Source organism: Tauraco erythrolophus, chromosome 1 (genome assembly GCF_009769465.1).
Source record: "Tauraco erythrolophus isolate bTauEry1 chromosome 1, bTauEry1.pri, whole genome shotgun sequence".
Taxonomy (NCBI): Eukaryota; Metazoa; Chordata; class Aves; order Musophagiformes; family Musophagidae; genus Tauraco; species Tauraco erythrolophus.
In genome coordinates, this window is record NC_141465.1 from 119703368 (window position 1) to 119719119 (window position 15752).

The window sequence follows — 15752 nt, forward strand, 5'->3', positions numbered from 1 at the left end:
GCGCATGGGTGGGCGGGAGGGACTCACTGTCGAAACACGGTGACCAATCCGGTATCAGAGTGCCCTATGAGTGACAGGGGAATGCGCCAGGTACCGACTAATCAGGGGAAAGGCGGTGCCTGCGGTCGCGCTACACCCGTGCTGTCGTCAGCGCGCGCCCAGAGGGGAACCCGCTCGGGAGGATGGGCGGGCTCTCACCCGGATTGACGGCCGCGGGAACCATTCCGAGCGCAAGAAGAGAGAGAATGACACCGGAAGAAGCCAATCTGCTGGCGCTGCTGCTGAGGAGGGTGGGCCAGACTGGTCGGCGAGCTGCTGGTGTTGGCTGCAGGTGGGTGCGCGCTGCTCGGAGGGGGCTCTAAGAGAGGGGATAGCTCTCCGCCGGTTGCGGAGAGGCGGTACCGCTGGACACCGCCATCTCCCGCGGCTGGGCCCCGCGGTCGCGCTGTGAGAGGAGGGGAAGCCGCTTTGCAGCATCCCGCCTGTCCTGTCAGAATTAGTCCTCCCTTAGAATGAACAGAGCGATGGAAGGGCGCATGCGCGGGCGGCCTGGGCATGCTCAGTAGCGGCGCCGACGCCACTGCCGTCCCCCCGGCGGGCGGGGCGAGGGACGGCGGCGATGGCGGCGCCGGTGGTCGTCGTTTCTAAAGCGGGCTGTGCGCCGATGAGGTTGAAGGTTGCTGAGAACGGCGGCACGGGCAAAGAGAACGTTGTTTCCTTGTAACTTCTGGCCGCCCCCAGCTTTGTGCGAGGCAGGGCCGCGTTTATCCCGTCGCGGACAGCGTCCTTCGGGGATAGTGTCCGCTGAGGCCGCCTCGTGGCACCGTTGTCCCCCAACGGCAGATGATTCCCCCCGGTGCCTCTGGCCCGTGGTTGCCATTAGTACCTTTGCGCTCCCGAAGAACCATACCGGCCCCTGGGAGAGCTGACACATCCCGGGAGCTGTAGCAGCAGGGGTGGCCTCTCCCCTGGATTTGCTGCAGTGTATTGACTAGGAAAGAGGAGACAATTGTTGACACACCAGATGCAGCATGCTGCATCACCCTTGTTTGGTTCTGGCTCATAAAGAATATGTCCAAACAAAAGCCTTCTATATCCTGTGCCCTTTGTGCTGCTAAGAGCTGTAATGGTCGTTGTCAGAACTGGATTCCCATGTGCCCCCTATTACAGTCCATCTGTAAGTCGTCAAAAGGTAGTAATTTTATTTACCCTTTGATTCTAAATTTGGGCAATGGCTGAAAATTTGGAGTCTGTTTGAAAAATTAGGGCTTTTCTGTTGCTTGTCTTTAGAAATATTTATGCTTTAAGTGTTCTCTATTGATCATGTACAAATGATGCAAAAATACTGAAAATTACATTATTTCAGGTATTTCTTAGAGTCTTTCACTGTTTTTTTTTTTTTGTAGTTTAGCATTCCCAGCTCCCTGTTAATGTGAAAAAGTGCTGTTTCTACACAGGCCAGAAGAATTGCTGTCTTTCTGCCTAAAATAAGTCTCAGTTATAACTAACTGAGTACGGGTTGGTCTTTGCAAAATATTTTAAACACAGAAGTAACATCGGAGGAAAAAAGTGTTAAAGCAAGGAATCAGCAGTGTAATTTATTTATTTTTAAATATGATTCCCATTTTTCTTTATGACCTCGTCAAGCAAGGGACGTTATACATACTTCCTTATGTATTATCCAAAGACAGAGACAAACTTAACTGACAGCGGAGGAGGATTTGGCACAGCCAAAATAAACCCCAGGAAAACGCTATTCCCCAATATCAAATTGTAGCTGAGGCTTCCGTTTCCAGCATTGTATTCTGCACACTTTGAAGAAGACATTGTGGCCGTATCTGTGTTTAGTTATCAATAGGTGATAATACTAATGGAATGTGGATCTTACCTAGTTCCAAAAAAGCCCTTAGGTTTGATAAATGTTTTGCTTGTCCATGCTTTCTACAAAGAGAGATGTAAACATGTAATAGCTTTTTTCACTAGCAAATTTATTGATTTTTTTAAATCAGCATCATGTGTAAGTGCAAACTGAGGTTCAAGATGCCCTGTATAATATGTAATACAATTGTGAATATATTCAGTAGAAACTCACATTTTTATTATAAGTAAAACATGCTATGATAATAAGCTATGCTAAAATATTCTATAAGTATGCTCAATATTTCATGTATGTTTTGAAAAAAACGCATTGTAATCACATGCAGAAATGACAGATTACAGAACCCAGTAAAAGCAGTAATTTCCTTTTCTAGAATTTGCAGTTATTATTTCTGCAAGAATTAGAAATAGAGCATGGCAATTTAATTCAAATTTCTTTCTGAAAAGTAAAATTACAGTTCTTGAACTTTTTTAGCTGAGAAAATAATTTCCAAAGAAATTTGATGAAGTCGAAAAATTTTAGGATAAAATCCAGTCAGTTTCAGTTTTTCTAAGTGATTATTTTCTTTATATTAATGGATTCATGTGTTTGTGAGAGGATATGCAATTAAAGATCACTGCCTGCAGAGAGGGCATCTTCGACTTTTGGAGTGCCTCCAGGAATCAGTGCAATTTCACCATTTCCTACTGGTACCGTGCTGACTTTTTTCATGCTGGTTTTTTTTTTCAATCGCTTCTAAAGAACTCAAGGCTTTAAAGTCTCTGTGTCACCTTTCCTTCTTAGAATACTGTCTCAACATGTATTATTGATAAATGCCACTTTTGTGGATTAAATGTCTCAGAATGTCACATGCATCTTTTTTGATAATCTGAAAATGATTGACTGAATATTAATTTTCTTTGAAGTTCAGTTATTTATGAAAATACTGTGGGACTGAGTTGCATTGAAATTTCCAGTCAGAAATCTGGAATTCTGTTACTGCCTGTTTTCAATCTTAGACGGTCAATGACAGTCAAAATAATAATACAATATAAAAGTACAGAACTTTATAGTTAGTATTTGTAATTTAAGTACCTTTGACAGAATCATAGAATGGTTTGGGTTGGAAGAGATTTTAGAGATCATCTAGTTCCAACACCCCTGACATGCCAGGGACACCTTCTAGCTCCTCCTCAAAGCCCCATCCAACCTGGCCTTGAACACTTCCAGGGATGGGCATTCACAGCTTCTCTGGGCAACCTGTTCCAGTGCCTCAACACCCACACAATGAAGAATTTCTTCCTTAGATCTAATCTAAATCTCCCCTCTTTCAGTTTAAAGCCATTGCCCTTTGTCCTATCACTACATGTCCTTGTAGAAAGTCCCTCTCCAGCTTTCTTGTAGGCCCCCCTTGGGTACTGGAAGGCTGCTAGAAGGTCTCCCCAGAGCCTTCTCTTCTCCAGGATGAACAACTCCAACTCTCTCAGCCTGTGTTCATAGGAGAGGTGCTCCAGCCCTCTGATCATCTTTGTGGTCCTCCTCTGGACCCACTCCAACAGCTCCATGTCGTTCCTGTGTTGGGGTCCCCAGAGCTGAATGCAGCACTGCAGGTGGGGTCTCTCATGACAGCAGAGTAGAAGATGGGGAGCAGAGTAGAAGAATCACTTCCCTCGACCTGCTGGCCACGCTTCTTTTGATGCAGCCCAGGATACAGTTGGCTTTCTGGGCTCCCAGCACACATTGCCGGCTCATGTTGAGCTTCTCATCCACCAGCACTCCCAAGTCCTTTTCCTCAGGGCTGCTCTCAATCCATTCTTCACCCAGCCTGTACTTGTGCTTGGGATTGCCCCGACCCATGTGCAGGACCTTGCACTTGGCCTTGTTGAACTTCATGAGGTTCTCACAGGCCCACCTCTCCAGACTGTCAAGGTCCCTCTGGATGGCATCCCTTCCCTCCAGTGTGTCCACAACACCACACAACTTGGTGTCATCTGCAAACTTGCTGAGGGTTCACTCGATCCCACTGTCCATGTCTCCAACAAAGATGTTAAATAGCACTGGCCCCACTACTGACCCCTGAGGAACACCACTTGTCACTGGCCTCCACTTGGACATTGAGCTGTTGACCGCAACTCTTTTGAGTGTGACCATCCAGCCAATTCCTTATCCACCATCCATTTTTTCAAGATTTCAATCAACTCTTTGTCTGTTTATTTACCAATTAGGAGTGTCACCAAATCCTTTAGATACCTGTTCCACTCATAGTAATCTTACTGAATATTAAATTAGGTGCTGTTAAATTAAATGTGTAGTAGGGAGAGATGTCTTTAAAAATTGTCAACAAATTACTAATTTCTCCCTCTTTGAATAGATAAGGAGTGAAAATAGCGAATCATGTTGTCGAGTGTGTAGTAAGCTTAATAATATAACACTTATTTTTAATATTAGCTTTTAAAATGCTCACCGTGACATTTTCAAAACTTACAGTAACTGTACAGTTAAATTTTGTGTGAAAAAAAAAATAAAACTTCTCTAGAGAAGTGTATACAATTTCTTTTTTGTTAGTCTTAATTCTTTCTTCCTAGGTACATAAAGTACAGTATAAATTATCAACATTTAAGATTTCTCGGGTTTTTTTGAATCCTGCTGTCTAGTAAAGACATACTATCCAAGCTGGGAGAAGGCTAAGTGACAATGGTAATGTTCTCTTGAAGAACAATTTATTTCTCATAAGATATCTGCTAAAAACTATGAATAATTAATTTTTTTTTAATTGTTGAGAGAGTGCTGTGCAGAGAGTGCTGTAGCACAGCTGTATTGTGCTTTGAGATAAAGCAGATAGATTGTTTTACAATTGTTTGTAAATAGTAAAGTACCAAATAAAGGCTGAATTTACACTGCTTTTTCCAGCTGCATTGGTAGAGAGGACATCTCCACACAGAATGTTCCTTGTACTGTCTGAATGTGTGCATGCCTCATGTATGATTGGTGTCCGTTGTGCTGGGAATGGTCTCGGACTTCAGTCTCATTACAAAGGTTCGGTCACGCTTATTGTCAGGCTGGCATGGCTCTAACGTGCTTTTTCTGACAAAGTGCTAACTCACGTACACACGATACTTACGTATGCTCAGTGCTTTCACTAAATGACATCCCCGTGGCTATTACAAAGCCACACGTATTTGTATATATATTTTTATCTTACTATTATAAAGTGGTCAAAACAGTTAGGTGTAAGTCTGCTCCATGATCAGTTTGTTCCCGGTGTCCTCATCTGGGTGTTCATGCTCCAGTCTTATTACATAGGCCCTTGCCCTCCCTTGTTTAATAAATTTTCCTGTTATTCACTTAGACTTAATTGCACATCTTATACCATTCTCAACTTCATTAGCACATTTAAACGTCTGTGACCATTTTATCTGTCAGTCGCAGCATCTAAGTTTCTTTTGACTTTCCACAAAAGCGTTTATGAATATATGTATATGAGTATGTTCTGACCAATGTTCTGGTGAGAACTACAGTAGACCCCGCACAAAGAAAAGTTCATCTTTGCTCAATGTTTACTCCACAGTTCTGTTTGCTTTGGTGTTTCAAATCTGGTGGAATGCATATGAACACCATTTCTAGAGGGCATATTACAGTGGTTATGATTTTAGTGTATGCCTGTTGAGATATTCTGAAAATGGCTGTCTGGTTGTTTTTTGACTCCTGTATAACAGTATGCGGTGTTACAGTCCCTTGGTGTGCTATCTAGGATTCAACAAATATGCAGGTTATAAAATGGCTACTCAAAAGGGCAGCTGGACTTTCTGAAGGATAAGAATAAACAAAGAAATTGCACATTTCAGCTGCTTCCACATACAGAGTTAAAAGTACGTCTAAGAAGGATTGTTGATGGCACCAACTAAAAGAAAATCTTTATAATCATATTATCACAGAATCACAGAATGTTAGGGATTGGAAGGGACCTCGAAGGATCATCTAGTCCAATCCCCCTGCCAGAGCAGGACCACCTAGATCAGATCACACAAGAACGTGTCCAGGTGGGTTTTGAACATCTCCAGAGAAGGAGACTCCACAACCTCTCTGGGCAGCCTTATGTCTTACAGCTATCTTCATAAAGGCAACATTAGCACTGGTGAAGTAAAAGAATTTCTCTAGAAATTCAGTGAGTGTTTTTGGCAGCTGTTCGCTTGGTATACAAGTATTAAGGTCAGTTAAACATTTTCTTGTAGCTTTTTACCAATAGAGTAGATACTACTAATAAAAATGTGTGTATATCTCACATTTTGACTATGAGCTTATGAGCTTATCAGATTTCTCAGTGTGGTTACCTGGCATCTGGGTCAACAAGCTCATTATGTTCAAGGCTGCTCCATCCCTTATCATCTTGGGAAAAGAACAGTGCTAAAACAGAGGGGTCTTGCGAACAGCAGAACTGATGAGGTCTGGGTCCTTGTTAGTGGACTTTGTGACAGACCGTAAGAATGTTCTTACCCTCAGAGCTCCCAGGTGGTCCCTTAGTTCATCCACAGTAATGACCAAAATTACCTCACCATCTCCAGCCTCCTTCTGTTCAAGCTGCCTTGTGGCCATACATAGGCTGGCTGTTTCTTGCTGCTGAACTGTCAGGTGTGCAGAATGCTTTGCCCCTCAACTGGAGATCTGTACAGATAGCTTTGAGAGGTATGTGTAGCTGCCCGAGCATGTATTATGTGGAGTTGACCTTAATAACTTTTAAGTCTATATCAAATTTCAATGTAATGGCCAATGGGCCACTTGTTTGATGTGACTTTCAAGCAGAAGAACAGGGCAAATGTGTTAACTTTAAGAGGGTTTGGTTTTGGAGTTGGTTTGGTTGGGTTTTTTTAGAAAACCAGGCTAATAGATAACCAGGCATTTATCAAAATAAGATGTGTAAACGTTCAGTATGTGAGCAGAGAAGTTTTGTCAAGTGGAAGGGTAGCTTGAATTTAGTCACATCAGAGAACACATCTGATCTGACTGCAGGCAATACCCAGTCACATACGCCAGTACTCAGGGTCTGATGCGTCATGTTACAGGAGATGCTGGAAGGCTGGTTGTGTGACAGCCAGATGTCAGATGATGGAAGAGGGTTCCAGTATATAGCCTTTGCCTGCCATGATAAGAAGCTGTATGGCACAAGCCATATGTTAAGAAACAAAAGTAGGAGATCCCAACTCTAATGGACCATCTACTGGAGTTTGGTTCTTGGTAATCCACATAAAACCAGACTTTGTAATTGGAATCCTGTGGGAGCAAATGGAGCAAATATAAGGAGGCTCGTTGCCCAGCTTTCCTGAGCTCCAGATCTACACAATGTATGTCTGCACCCTCTATGTTTTCTACCTCTTTGTCAGAAACTTGATCAAATATTTGTAAATACAGCTATTGATTAATTCATACGGCTTCGTAGAAGAATTCATGAAATAATTCTAGATGCTAGTTGGCCATGTTCAACATAGCAAGTTTTAGCTGAATTGCTAGGCTATGTTGGAGGGCCCTAAAATCATCAGCAGATCCAGTAAAGTGATAACTTAGTACCAAAATTATCAAATAAAGCAGGAATTTGCTACAAGGGAGGTGAGAATTGAATATTATATTTTTTTAATGGCTTGGAGGGAAGGGTGAATTAAGCTAAGCTGTAGCACAGTATTCATTAGTATCTTCTTTAATGATAGACAAAAACATTAGAGGTACGCTACTGAAATTTGCTTTTAATAAAAAGTAAGTAGACACTGCTATTAGAGATTAGAATGCACTGGATGACCTGCAAATTGGAGTAGTGAGACACTGAGGAGATCTTAACCATTTGTATAACAATCTGTGAAAGAAATATGAGATCAGACTGGAGTGGATGGAGAGAAGACTGCAAGAAATAATAAGGCAAACAACAATTCAGTTTTATAATTGGACTTTGGAAAGTTTGACAATTGTTCATTCTAATAAAAGTTGAGAGAGGATATCAACAGTCTTGATAATTTTGAGTGAATAAATATACAAAGGAAAATTAAGTCAAATAACTTTGACAGAAGAACAAATATATGTAAGCATTAATAAATTGCTTGTATAATTAAAAGAACGTTTGCAGTCTTGGCACCAATGTACTGGGATAGTCCTGTGGAAATAGTGGCGGTAAAAGAAAACTTAGAAACACAAATTGCTTTTATGAAAGTGATTATTTGATGTCTGCCTAAAATATCAGAGATGGACTTGATAACATTAGATGTTTCTCTGTTCATTATACAAAGATGAATATTACTGAAATTGGCAATTTTACCTACAGAAAGCAAGTAGTAGGTCAGATCTTGCCATAGAAATTGCGTGTAAAAGGAGAAACACATCTACTATCTGTTATCAATTCCAGAATTTTGTGAAAAAGTTTACAATTGCTTTAGAAGTGTTGCTACTTTACATGATGCCAAATAAACCTTGAAATTCAATTCTTTTTTTTTTAACATTTGATTCAAATGTGGGAAACTAATTTTACTGAAACAACTCTGCTTTTGAAGATTGAGTCTTTTGAGCAACAGGCTTTTAATTTCGTAAGAAAAGGACATTCTGGAGAATTCTGACATACAAAAGTTCTTTATGATTTATGGAAATTGGGGTTTATGAGGCCATACATTATCAGAATAAATGGTGGTCTTGTTCTTCTGTATTTTCCTAGTTCCTCAGGCTTAGAATGGAAACAGTGAATACGTGAGATTGTCTGGCCATGGAAAGGAGAAGATGCCTGCTCCAGGGGTGCCAGTGCTGGCAGCAAGATCAATGGATCTCTTCTATTCCAGGAGACATGGAGGTCTATTTGTGGTTGGAGCTACCTGACTAGATAAAGTATAGATCAGTCTGCTATGAAAGTACCTCCCATGAAGAAGACTGCCTGATGGCTTAGTTTGTTCTGAATGTATCACGTTATCAGATAAGCTTTTTCATGAAATGAAAAACCCAAACCAGTATTTTTCTAGTTTCTGAGTTTGGCTTGGAATTTTTTTATCCCCTTCTTTGTCAACTCAGGTGGGCCATTATCTGTTGCTAATTTTAATTGAAATTGTAGAAGCAGAATACTGCAATAGAAAAACCTCGGAATGTTTCCTTAAGCTTTAAAATAGGCAAGCTTCTTTCAAATTTACAGTAAGGGCAGTTTATGCATCTGTAACAGTACAACAAGCTCTTTAAATAGGTTTAAATAAAGTATACTCATGTTTAAAGGTTTTTTTTTATGTTGTCAAAGTGGATTAAAATATTTTTAATGTAAAAAATAGTGAGACCCAACTTACTGTATGAACAATGCACGTCAGTATAGAGTTTTTCACCAGAAAAACTCGGCTGCTGGAAGGGAGACCACACTGTCTTAAATCCAAATCAGTTCCGAAGCCAGTTAATTTACACCACTGTAAACGAAGCTCGCAGTGGCAGCATAAAGCTGTAAGCAAACATACCGCTTCATGGGAGGACTAAAGGTACAAGATAAAATCAGTATCAATTGGCTGAACACTGAAAGTTGCACTGTCACCTGCCCACCCCCGAACGACCCCATCTGTAAGCCCCAGCAATTCTGTGATCAGGCCAGGCTGTCGGTGTTCGTATTCTGTTATTTCAGGCCGGAGTGCCTAATGGGAGCCCACTTGGAAAGTTGTCTCGTAGCCTGTATCTCCTGTCCACTGTAAGCTGTAGAAAGACCATTGGTCTGCATTGAGTTTGGGAGTTTGTAGTATACAGATGAGCCTTTTGGAATCAAAAAATATGTAACAAAGTTTTCCTTTTCCATCTTTATTTCACATCAGATTGTAAGAATCTGGGGCTTTTTGAGGGTATGCCTAGGACTAGTCTTTCTCTTAAATGACTGTTAAAAATTTTAACACACTCCTTGGTGTGCTTCCTGTGGACTTTATTGAAAAAATTCCTACAGGTGGGTACTATTTTTAGAGTTGTTCTTTGATACGTCAAATATTTTACTTTTCAAAGTGTATATATTATGTGTATATATTTTGCGAAGTAGAAGTAGTATTATCAAATTAAGTTCAGTGTAAAAGTCACTTCTAACACAAATTTAGAACTGTGCATAGGACAAATTCAATGCTGGGAATTTTTTTGTTTGTTTTATGGTATATTGTTGTTGTTGTATTATTTTTTTTTTTCCAAATAGTAAGACTGTAGAATCAATTACTTATTTTTCCGTTTCAGTTTCAGGAATAGATTGAAGAAACCATGGCCAATCAACGGGATTACATTAGCAGACCTATTTGCAATGGAATTTCTGTTCCTGAAAATAAAATCAATTCCTTAGTGGCTGAAGGTCATGGACAACAAATTCTAAAAGTACTACAAAAGTTCAGAGAACAAAATATATTTTTTGATTTTAAAATTCTTGTGAAAGATGAAATCATTCCTTGTCATCGTTGTGTACTGGCAGCGTGCAGTGATTTTTTCAGGTAAACCTAATTTTGGCATGAATTTGCAGGAAATTGATTGTTAAGTTCTCTGGGAAGGAGGGAAGGAATATATTGACAAAAATTTAAAAATAAATCATCACAATTTACATACGTCTGCAGAGTTTTGAGCAAAGTGTTCAAACATATTAAGGATAGCAAAAAACCCCAAAACTACAGTGTAGTAACCATACCCCAAATACATCTCTTTGAATTTCCAGAGTGACGTGAGGACCCTAGGAATCTGAGATTCAGACAGCAGTCTATACTCTGAAATACACGTCAAACCATAAGTGCATGGTTCTGCTGCTAGGTGGAATTCACACAAGTTGTGTATCTTTAAGACTTGACTGTCGCCTGCAGCCGGTACTTGAAGGTCTGCAAGGGTATTGTTTGACTTCATGTGGAACAGTCTATGTACTTTGACACATTTATATTATGAAACACAACGGGTTGATTACAAATACATCTTGCACTGAGCAATTGTGGATAAATTGTACAGGGTTTTGGAATGGGGCTGGATTTTGTCTAAGATCAGTGGTCACTATAGTAGAGTTTTTCTTCAGGGGTATTTAAACATACCGTATTTTTTTCTAAACTGTAGATTTCAGCCTTTCAGCATGAAATGGATCTGTGATCTTCCTTCTGGTGCTTAAAGCTATGCATTCTTAAGTGACAGACAGATCATTCACATACAGGATATTAATTTATTAAGAACTTTGCTAACCTTTTTATTAGTATGGCTCAAACTTGCAATTCTACACTGAAAGTCTGTTTCCAAATACACTCTTTACTAAAACACAAAACTAAGATGCTCTAACAATGAAAAAATGGGCTCTAACAAAAAAAAAAAAAAAAAAAGAGTTGATGAGCTTGATTCATTTGCCCATACCTAGGTGACGTGTGTTATTTTCAAATGGCGTGGAGCATCCCATGGTCTATGGGAGTCTCCTATATATGACAGAGCACCTAGATGTATTCTTAGGACTACTGAAAAAAGAAGAAATGCAGATGAAATAAGCTATTTCTCCACTGTAGCGGCAGATTTGTTTTTTCCCTCACACACACAACTACTTGCATTTCAAGTGTTTACTGCTTGACAGCACAAAGATGCTCTGGTAAAAAGGAATATTAGGATGAAATAGCTTCCAGTGGTAATTTTTAGAATTGAAGTTAAACACATGGTAACATACATAGTCTTTTCACTACTTACAGGCTATTGAGGTTAAAACTTGCCAGGAGAGACCTCTCCCTGTGTGTCACAGTTGATAACAGCACCTATCAAATTCATAAGTTGTCCTAGAATGCAAGGCCCATTTATTACCTTCCGGGAATAAGAAGTACCTAGGTCCACTAGATAAATTTCAAATGAAACACCTTTTGTCTTCCTTGGCCTTAGGACTTCTTTTAGTTTTGGTTTCATTGTGTAAACTCAAGATTCAGCAACATTGTGTAAACTCAAGATTCAGCAACATTTTGCTCCCTACTTGTTAGCTTTCAGAATCAAAACCTTTGTCTACATTGCTGTCCTCCAACTAGTATTGTTCAGTTGCTGTTGCATGTAAACGTAGCTTTCCTAAGCTTCCTGCATCCTCTCCATTCTAATCTGTAATTCAGAGATTTGTATAATAGCTCTTCGGGTTAATGAGGAAACAATACTAAGGATCATCATTTAGTATGCAAAAGGGTCTTTGGGACATAAAGGTCTTATTGTAATTTCATGTTCTTGTTCAGGAGGTCAGATAAGTTCCTGATTTACCTGATGTTTACTTCCCAAAGAGTATGCTATACACAATGATTTTATTTATTTTTTTCTCCTTGGCTTCATGAAAGTATGGGATTTTAAAACCATGTGCTAAACACATACTAATTGTGTAACAATATATAATACTCTTCTTTTAAGAGGAACTACCTATGATATATTAATAGTCCAGATTGTATACTATCTTTTGTCGAAGTCAGGAGCTGTTGCTATCCCAGCCTGATGCTTAGGCTCTAGGAGGGTCGGGCAAGTGACATTGCAGCACTGTTGTATTGCCAGCACTTACCGGCTTGAGAAACCTTAATTGTTTTATCTTGCCATGTCAGATTGTGAAATAGTTAAATGTTATTACATATTTAGTAAGTCGAAATTTTAATAAAATTGCACAAATTTACTGATCAATAATGTTTGTTTCACAATTTCAACCATCGTCTTTGTATCAATCACAATCTGCTTTCTGCACAAATTTCATTGTATCATCCAGTCCTATGTCAAAACCTCATTTTTTTTATTACATCTGTCTGTCAAGCAAGAGTCAAGTTTCCTCATATTTTTTCTCCTCATTGACCCCGCACCCACTTTTATTACTGAATGCACCCATCATCCATCCTGCCATTTGCTCAGCCTTCAATTTGGAAGGCCTTTTTCTGCTTAATTTTCTGTATTCGTCCACAGTGCATTGCCTAAATCGTGGGGCTTTTTTACTATATATTTCTTAAATCAGCTTTTCCTTCTCAAGGTGTTGAAACTGATGCTGCCTCTAACAATCTCACGTTTCGTCTCACATTGAGAGCTGTAGACTTCATCTCTTTCTGTGAAAAGCCATACAAAACATGGGTGCTGCTATCTTTTTTTTGAGCTATCACTTTGAATGTGTGCTTATCACCTCTCCTTCATTCTTCAACCATAGCAAGCAAATGTATTGTTCTTGCTTATAAGAACCTCCACATTTTAGATCTATACAGCCTGCCCATCTTATTATATGCCCCGATTGTCTCCTTCCTCTCACATCAGTGTTCTCTGCCGTTTGCTAGATCTCTAATTTGTATGTATATCTTCTGTATTTTATTCACAGAGCCATGTTTGAAGTTAATATGAAAGAACGAGATGATGGCAATGTTACTATTAGTAATCTATCACCCAAGGCAGTGAAAGCTTTTCTTGATTACGCTTACACAGGAAAAACAGAGATAACAAATGATAACGTGGAAATGCTCTTCCAACTGTCATCATTTCTTCAAGTTTCACTCCTTTCCAAAGCTTGCAGTGACTTTCTAATAAAAAGTATTGATCTTGTGAATTGCTTACAGTTGCTTTCTCTATCAGAAAGTTACGGTTCTGTCCGCTTATTTGATCATGCGCTAGATTTCGTACAGCACCATTTTTCCTTGCTGCTCAGATCAAGTGATTTTTTGGAGATGAATTTTGAGATTTTACAAAAGTGTCTTGAGGCTGATGAACTAAATGTCCCTGAGGAAGAATCCGTGTTGAAAGCTGTCCTTCAATGGACTAAACATAACTTAGAAACACGACAAAAGTATCTACCTAATTTGATTAAAAAAGTGAGACTACACCAGTTACCTGAAAAGACTTTACAGGATTTTCTACATTCCGAAGAACACTTACTTAAGAGTGCTAATTGCTCAGTAATAATCAATGATGCAGTTAAAAGTGTGCAAAATTTTAGTGGACTATTTCCAGATGCACGTCCTTCAACAACAGAAAAATATATATTTGTTCATAAAACTGATGAAGATGGAGAAAACAGACATACATTCTGCTACAACATCAAAACAGATAGATGGAGAGAACTACCACACACACACATGATTGATCTTCCAGGGTCAAGCTTATCTAGCTATGGAGAGAAAATATTTATAACTGGAGGATGCAAAGGGAATTGTTACAGGACTGTCAGGCTTCATATTGCTGAACCATTTCATGATGCCACTGACCAAACGTGGTGCTACTGTCCAGTCAGCAATGAATTCTCCATAGTGTCAGCTATGAAAAAACCAAGGACAATGCACACATCCGTTGTAACCTTGAATCAGCTGTTTGTAATAGGTGGAAAGACCAGAGGAGCTCAAGAAGCCCGAAGTCTCTTGGATGTAGAATCCTATAATCCTCTTTCCAAAGACTGGAAATCTGTAAGCCAATTACCAAGAGGTATCTACTATCCAGAAGCAAGCGCATGTCAGAATATAATTTACGTCCTTGGCTCAGAAGTAGAGATTACTGATGCCTTTAATCCATCTCTTGACTGTTTCTTTAAGTATAATGCTACGACTGATCAGTGGTCTGAGCTTGTAGCAGAATTTGGGCAATTTTTCCATGCAACTCTAATCAAAGCTGTTCCAGTGAACTGTACACTGTACATATGTGATCTCTCCACCTACAAGGTCTACAGCTTTTGCCCAGAAACCTGCGTTTGGAAAGGGGAAGGATCTTTTGAATGCGCTGGCTTTAACGCAGGGGCAGTTGGGACAGAAGACAAGATTTATATATTAGGTGGCGATTACGCTCCAGAAGAAATCACAGATGAAGTTCAAGTCTACCATAGTAGTAGGTCTGAGTGGGAAGAAGTTTCACCAATGCCAAGAGCCTTAACTGAGTTTTACTGTCAGGTCATTCAATTCAATAAATATAGGGACCCCTGGTCATCTGTACTGACAATTTGCTCAGGAGAATTTTGAAACTCCTGACTGAAAAGAACCTATTTAAATGCACAAGTTTTAGAACAGATTTTTAAGTATTAATTTACAGATGGAAAAATATATACCATTTTGTTTAAACCTTTAGTTTAAATTGTATGCTATAGAATTGCTTTTGGAAGTGTCCATTAAATTGTCATTCACACTAGTCATTATATAGAAAGTATTACTTAATTTTATATGCAAGTCTTCTCTGTAATTATCTGAATAATTTGCAAAATGATACTACTTTTCAAAAAAGCATAATCATGAGGAATTCATTGTGTAATATGTGCCATTATTTCTGTAGTATTCACAATTGTCCCAGCAGACAAATTGCTGAGTGAGAAAACTGACTGTGATACTGTTTTCCCTATGTAACTGAAGTTTAAAAGAAATCTACATTAGTGTTGTTTTATTTAGGGTTTTTTATGCTCATAAACCTGTAAGAGAAATTCATTGTCAGCTTTATCTTATTAGAATGACCTTAGCAAGGGCAAGAGCCAAAGTGACCTTCACAGCATTAAAACCTGGTATCTAACTTGAAGAGACTGATATTTCCTATCATCTTCAGCTCTTCAGTTTTACCAGTTTCTCCATCCTTGTGCCTTAGTAGTAGCTGTACTTGCTGTTTTCATCCCATTCATCCCAAGATAAACTTTGATAACATAGTGCAGAGGAGGGGGGATTTCCACAGGGTGGATGATTCATGTGGTACCTTTGCTTCAGTCATGCTGTGAACTATAGAAAAAACGCTTTAGGGTGTTTTCTCACAGAAGTCTTCCATCTCTGAAGTCTCCAGTGCTAACTTCTAAACAGCCACTGGTCTGCTTACAGCAGCAAGCTGCAAAATAAATTTTAGTTTTTCCTTCGGTTAACTACGGGAAAAGTTTGTATCTTGTCATACATCAAATACAAAGTTATGAAAACAAATCTCCATATTTAAAGGAAAAGTAAATAGTACTTCCGAAGTGAAAGAATTCCTTTTT

The 15752-nt window shown here is 39.3% G+C and overlaps 1 protein-coding gene across 1 annotated transcript; it reads left to right on the plus strand.

Moving 5' to 3' along the window:
- Positions 1 to 295: 295 nt before the first annotated feature.
- On the plus strand, positions 296 to 14766 carry KBTBD3 (kelch repeat and BTB domain containing 3). The gene is made up of 3 exons (XM_086613642.1): positions 296 to 331; positions 10064 to 10311; positions 13146 to 14766. The coding sequence occupies exons 2-3, from the start codon at positions 10088 to 10090 to the stop codon at positions 14764 to 14766; spliced, it is 1845 nt and encodes a 614-aa protein (XP_086469768.1). The 5' UTR covers positions 296 to 331; positions 10064 to 10087.
- The last annotated feature ends 986 nt before the right edge of the window (positions 14767 to 15752 follow it).

Excerpts from the sequence above, each read along its gene's own strand:
- KBTBD3 (XM_086613642.1), top strand. The coding sequence starts at position 10,088 with ATGGCCAATCAACGGGATTACATTAGCAGACCTATTTGCAATGGAATT. Across the intron at positions 10,312-13,145 it reads GCGTGCAGTGATTTTTTCAG|AGCCATGTTTGAAGTTAATA; the intron begins GTAAACCTAATT and ends TTTTATTCACAG.